This window comes from Caenorhabditis briggsae (genome assembly GCF_000004555.2).
Source record: "Caenorhabditis briggsae complete genome, chrV, whole genome shotgun sequence".
Classification (NCBI taxonomy): Eukaryota; Metazoa; Nematoda; class Chromadorea; order Rhabditida; family Rhabditidae; genus Caenorhabditis; species Caenorhabditis briggsae.
The window spans coordinates 15,492,608-15,498,382 of record NC_013488.2 but is presented as its reverse complement, the minus strand read 5'-3'; the positions used below and the strand labels follow the sequence as shown (position 1 = coordinate 15,498,382).

The window sequence follows — 5,775 nt, the reverse complement described above, 5'->3', positions numbered from 1 at the left end:
TATTCCCAATTTCCAGGCACTCGTCATTCAACTCGACACGCTGTTTACCGTAGTCTTCGAGGACTACAATCTCGACAAACGCTGGGATCCACCGCCGGCACTTTTAGCCCTGGTGAAGGAGAAAAAAATAGATTTGGACAAGATTCGTTCGAGATTGGAGAATGTGAAAGAGCATGAGAAGAGAGTGAGTGAGACGCCGACACCGAAGGGGCGATTCCACGTGGTTGTGAAGCGAGCGATAAAGCTGGAAGAGTTGGGAACTCCGGAGAGATCCAGAGAATCCACACTGGACGAGAGATTGGAGGTGAGAAAGACATCTTTCTAGGTCATTTTAAGCCTAATTTTTGATATGATGGCCTAAATTTTGCATGTTGAGATTTCTAGGCCACCTCGGTAAATGACCTAGAAATGGACTTACATGCACTGGTGTGTTTTCAAGGCTATTTAACACGGCGGCCTAGAAAACCAAACTTGCAAAAGTTAGGCCATCATAGTAAATTAGGCTAGAAAACGCACCAGATAAATATTAGTTCATTTCTAGATCATTTACCATAGTGCCTAACTTTTACAAATTGAGATTTCTAGGCCGCTTTGTTGAATAGCCAAGAAATCATACTAAATGAATACCGAACCATTTCTAGGCCATTTGTCACGGTGGCCTAGAAAACTCAATTTGCAAAAGTTAGGCCACCATGTTAAACTTGCTTAGTAATGGGCTTCAAGGAATTTATTATGATGGCCTAGAAAAATCGTTTTGCAAGTTAGGCCATCATTCTGAAATGTCTTAAAAAACTGAACTTGCGAAAGTTAGGCCACCATTTTAAAAATAACCTAGAAAACGCATCAGGTGCTTGTTAGACCATCAACTACGGTGATTTCATTCCAGATCTCATCTATTCATAAGCAATCATCCAGAGCTTCCTCGGTTGCTGCATCGGTTGATCCTTTCGCGGATGATCATGATGATCCACTGACAGAATTCGAAATGTCTTCTACAATGAACACCACCGCTTCATTCGTTGCCAATCGAAATGAGACGATTCTGGCGGGCGGTGGTGCTGGAATCGAAGGATCCGATGCCTTAAATGACACATCACTAGGCGGATCGATCTTGAATCAATCAGCAGCGAGTCAGAAGAAGGCGGCTGATGAGACAGTTCAATTGGATATGTCACAGGATATTTGGTCGCAGCTTGTTGGATAATTTGGAAATTTTCAATTTCTAATGCACAATTTGTAATAATTAATAATTTTTAATATTGTTTGTTTCCTATTGTTCTGAATTTTTGATTGTTTTAATTGGTCTAATTTTCCCAACGGTAGAAAAATTGAGGGTGGGTGGAGCTTAGGTACGGTAGCGAAAACCATAAAGGTGGTCTGCGGTGAAAATTTTTATTGTCTCAAAATGTGCAGAAAAGTATGTAAACTCCCATAAAAATAAAGAAAAAATTCTTTCGTCGAGAAAAACGCATCGAAAAATAGCTTGAAAGCCCTTAAGGACGAGTTTTTTCACTTGTTTTCCTAGACCAACCCGTGAGGAAAAGCGCGCGAATTCAAACTTTTAAACGTTTTTCTTTCGTTTTCATTGTTTTCTATGTTTCTTTCAAAACTTTAGTTAATTTTCCTACCAGGTACCTCGGAAAACCTGAAAAAACAGTGAAAACAAAGGAAAGAAAATTAAAAGTTTGAATTCGCGCGCTTTTACTCAGCGGTTGGCCTAGAAAAACAAGTGAAAAAGCTCGTCCCTAAAAGCTTTCAAGCTATTTTTCGATGCGTTTTTTCTCGACGAAGGAATCTTTTCTTTATTTTTATGGGATTCTACATGCTTTTCTGCACATTTTGAGACAATAAAAATTTTCACCGCAGACCACCTTTAAAGGAGCATTTTTCGTAATTTTTTCTGGATTTTTTTTTGTGATTTTTCGATAATTTTCATGGGGTTTATGCGATTTATAGGATTTTTGTAAATTAAAAAAAATTAAAAAATTCATAATTTTGATTTTTTTTTTTTGAATTTCAAAATCTGAGAAATCGCAAAAAACTTTTTTTCGATTTTTTCGATAATATTCCCTTTTTGCGATTTTTCGGGTTTTAAAAATTAAAAATTCATGATACTGAATTTTTTCAGAAGCATAAAATCCGATAAATCGGAAAAAATCTCATAAAAGCAGTGAAAATTATCAAAAAATCTTTTAAAAAAAGCAGAACATTATTACGAAAATGCGCCTTTAAAGATTCCGTTACCGTACCTAGGCTCCGCCCATATTTGAATTTTCAGTCGCTTTGAAATTAGACAAGCCGCATATCGTTTGTTTCCCACTCTTCTGAGTTTTTGAACTTGTTTTTGTTAATTTCTTCTCAAATCGTTCATTCAAATATAAAAAGTTTTATATAACACACCTTTTCAATTCTCGCATTTATAATTCACTTCATTCTTGTCTTCTTCCTCTCCTGATCCTTCTTCCGCATCCACCTCCATTTCTAAGCACGACGACGTCACTGCCTCCAGAAGCGCCTCCACGTCATCATCCATTTCCATTGTCCAAATTGTCAGACCACCCAGATTCTTCTCCGCCGCATACTTCATTTTCTCCGCCAAACTCTTCTCATTCTCAAATCCCAAAAACATGCGATTCTCCTTATCCCAAATGTATGGGGTCTTTGATTCCTCGTGCCAATAAGACCCCTCTTTACTCCATCCCTCCTTCTCCATATTCCTCCAGAATACCGTACCACTTGCCACGTGGCCTTCTGAAGACGTCTCAACGGTCCTCCACATCTCATCCCTTTTTTCCACAGCGTCTTGGACGCGTTTCCAGAATCTTCCATAGAATGGGACGCCCATATTTAGTTGACCTGGTTTTCGTGAGACACATGACAAATGTCTCATGGTCCAATCGATATTATATTCTTCATATTTTCCAATTTGCGAGAATAATGGAGATGGGGTGGAGGTGTAGGGTCCAGGTCTTCCGGATTGTTGATCAGTTTCTACATTTATGAAATCCACATATTTCAAAATTCCATTCAAATGAAATCCATCCATTAGTTCAATTACTACCGAGGGGGTGACGATGGAGAGGATAAAGGGGTCGCGGGTCTTCTGAAGGGCGTGACGAAGCTCTCGAAGGAAGAAGACGTAATTGGCTTTGTCTTGGATTCCTGGCCATTTCCAGAAGATGTCAACGCCGTCGAATTCGTTGTCTTGAAGGAAGGAGACAATGGAATCGATGAGAGCTCTGAATTTTAGAACTTTAGAATATCAAATTTTTGAATTTTTGAACTGTTGAATTGTTGAATTTTTGAATTTTTGAATTTCCAAATTTTAGGAATTACGGGATTTTGAAATTTCAGAATTTCCGAATTCCTGAATTTCTGAAATTTCAGAATTTCAGAATTTTAGAATTTTTTAGAATTTTAGAATTATAGAATTTTTGAATTTTCACAATTTTGAATTTCAACTTTTCTGAATTCATGAATTTTATATTTTAAGAATTGGGAATTCCGAACTTTAGAACTTTTTGAATTTTGATTTTTCAAAATTTTGAATTTCACATTTTTAGAATTGGGATTTCCGAATTTTCAGTTTTTTGTAATTTAGAACGTTTCAAATTTCCAAACGTTCTAATTTTGAATTTCAGCAGAACATTCATCTTTAAAGGCGCATATCTCTATCAGTCTTCAAGATTTTTTAAAATTTCAAAATTTTCAAGATCCCAAATTTCATGCATACCATTTTGTTAGTTGACAACTTTCCGATTGCTCTATTGGTTTTTGCGATATTTGCTCTAATAAAAGCTTATCCAACCCATAAACTTTGAATTCAATTATGCCGCGTACAAAGTTGATTTCCAGGAGTAATTTCCTAAGATTTACAGCAACAGTAAACTACTGTATCACTCGTTTTGACTGTGTTCTTCCTGTTGATTCATGTCGATTTACGGCGGGTCTCGAAGCGGAGGCCTCTGGAAAACAATGGCAGCTTTGGACAGCGTTTTTCCAGGGAAATTACTCCTGGAAATCAACTTTGAACGCGCCATTACCTCGGTTCCTCTGAAAGAGACTGAAAATTTGTCAACAAATGAAATTTTTATCATAATATTACAATATTTCATCAGTTCACAACTTTTTGATATCTCTCACAGGAACCGAGATAATTGAGCTCAAAGCGCACTTATAATGTGGGCGTCTATCAGAGCATTTACGGTGCCGAACGGACGAACGACGGATGAACTTAGAGCATTCACGGCATATAAAAAATTTACGATTTTCCGCATATCTTTTGAGATTTTTCATTATTATGGCTCAATCGGCATTTCACATCAAGGCATTACACACCCACTGAACACAATAAACTTTCCCAACCCATTATAAAAATCTCACCCTCTCCTTTTAAAATTTGCGACAGTATTGGAAAAATGCTCTGAATTATACAATCCACCAATTGAAATCATCACTTTGACTCCGGAATTCACCTCCCTCGCTTTTCGCTTCATTTCCAAAAATAACAATTTCTTTTCCTCATTCTCAAAATCCACCTTTCCATTTTTGGACATTTTTGCAAATGCGAAAACTAGATGGGAAACCTTTCGAAGTTGATTTTCTGACAACTTTCGGTTATCCCATCCGTTATAGTATCCAACTATTCTTTTTTGACATTCAGGTGCCTGTAGGGATTCCAAAGGATCGAATGTGGTTGTCTTGGCTGGAAATAAGGTGGCTGCTGCTGAAAATAACGAAATCTAGCTTTCCAGATTTTCTGGAAACTGCACTCACTAATATTCTTGGGTGCGCCTGTTGTAGTTTCTGCAAATTCCGGAGAAATCTCGTGATAGGGATCATATGACGTCTTGGGTATAAATTCAGAAGCCGGTTCCAAGACGAGATGATCTGGAATTAGCAAACTTTGAAAGCCTTCGCTATCGTAAAGTATAAGCTCAATTATATCAATTCTTATGCAAGATATCAAAAATGTGTCAACTGACAAAATACTCCTGATATTGTGATAAACAATTTATCAATTGACAACTTTTCAATATCTTTGACAGGAATCGAGATAAAATGGCTGAAAGTTAACTTATCCTTACCCGAATGCTGTCCTTGATATTTTGAGAACCATAAGAAGAACAAGAAAAATTCAAAGAGTGTCAGTAACACATTGAAAAAAGTAAATGCAGATTTTCTTCTGTCTTCTTGAAAATTTGAAAGCAATGGTTGGTAGCACGACATTGTCGTGGTAAATCAGTAGAAAAATTTGTTAGATTGTATTTCTTATAAACCCAAATTAGTAATTAGCAATGGATGGGGGCGGAGTCTGATTTATATGAGGAAGATCGACAAGAAATGAACTAATGACGCATCAGGCATTTTTCAAAACAACTGTCGGTCAGGGAATATTCCTAAGGGTTGGTTTACGACCCGAGCCATGTCCCTGCTTCCGACAGACTTACCTAAAACTGATAATGGGTGCGAAATGTTCCTTGATAAAAGAACAATCGTTTATAATATTCATGAACCTCTTATCAAATCATATTTCACTTGTGGTTTCTCATTTGTTTGACCGACTTGTCCTCTCTCAATAAATTTTTGATTCCTCTTATTTATTGGTTTTTCAATTTTTTTTTGAACCAATAGCTCCTTCATAAAGCACCTCTCAATACGATATATCAGTTGATTTTCGGCGATTTTTGACCATTTTCAGGAGTCTGAAGTTCGGTTGTCAAGTTTCCGATCACTCTGAAAACTTTGGAGGGTGTTAAACAGACCTAGTTTGAA

At 37.0% G+C, this 5,775-nt stretch overlaps 2 protein-coding genes across 2 annotated transcripts in view; one reads left to right on the top strand and one right to left on the bottom strand.

Moving 5' to 3' along the window:
* CBG04850 overlaps positions 1-1,204 on the top strand; it is a gene marked incomplete at both ends in the record, with an annotated part of 5,081 nt that extends 3,877 nt beyond the window's left edge. Inside the window, 2 exons of the mRNA XM_002637975.1 lie at positions 17-304; positions 887-1,204. Coding sequence (XP_002638021.1) covers positions 17-304; positions 887-1,204 — 606 coding nt within the window. The remainder of the gene's footprint in view (positions 1-16; positions 305-886) is intronic.
* Positions 1,205-2,404: 1,200 nt separating this feature from the next.
* Positions 2,405-5,229, bottom strand: CBG27251 (the record flags this gene model as incomplete). Its single annotated transcript, XM_045238220.1, has 4 exons — positions 2,405-3,239; positions 4,384-4,726; positions 4,777-4,890; positions 5,088-5,229. The coding sequence occupies 4 exons, from the start codon at positions 5,227-5,229 to the stop codon at positions 2,405-2,407; spliced, it is 1,434 nt and encodes a 477-aa protein (XP_045098359.1).
* Positions 5,230-5,775: the final 546 nt, after the last annotated feature.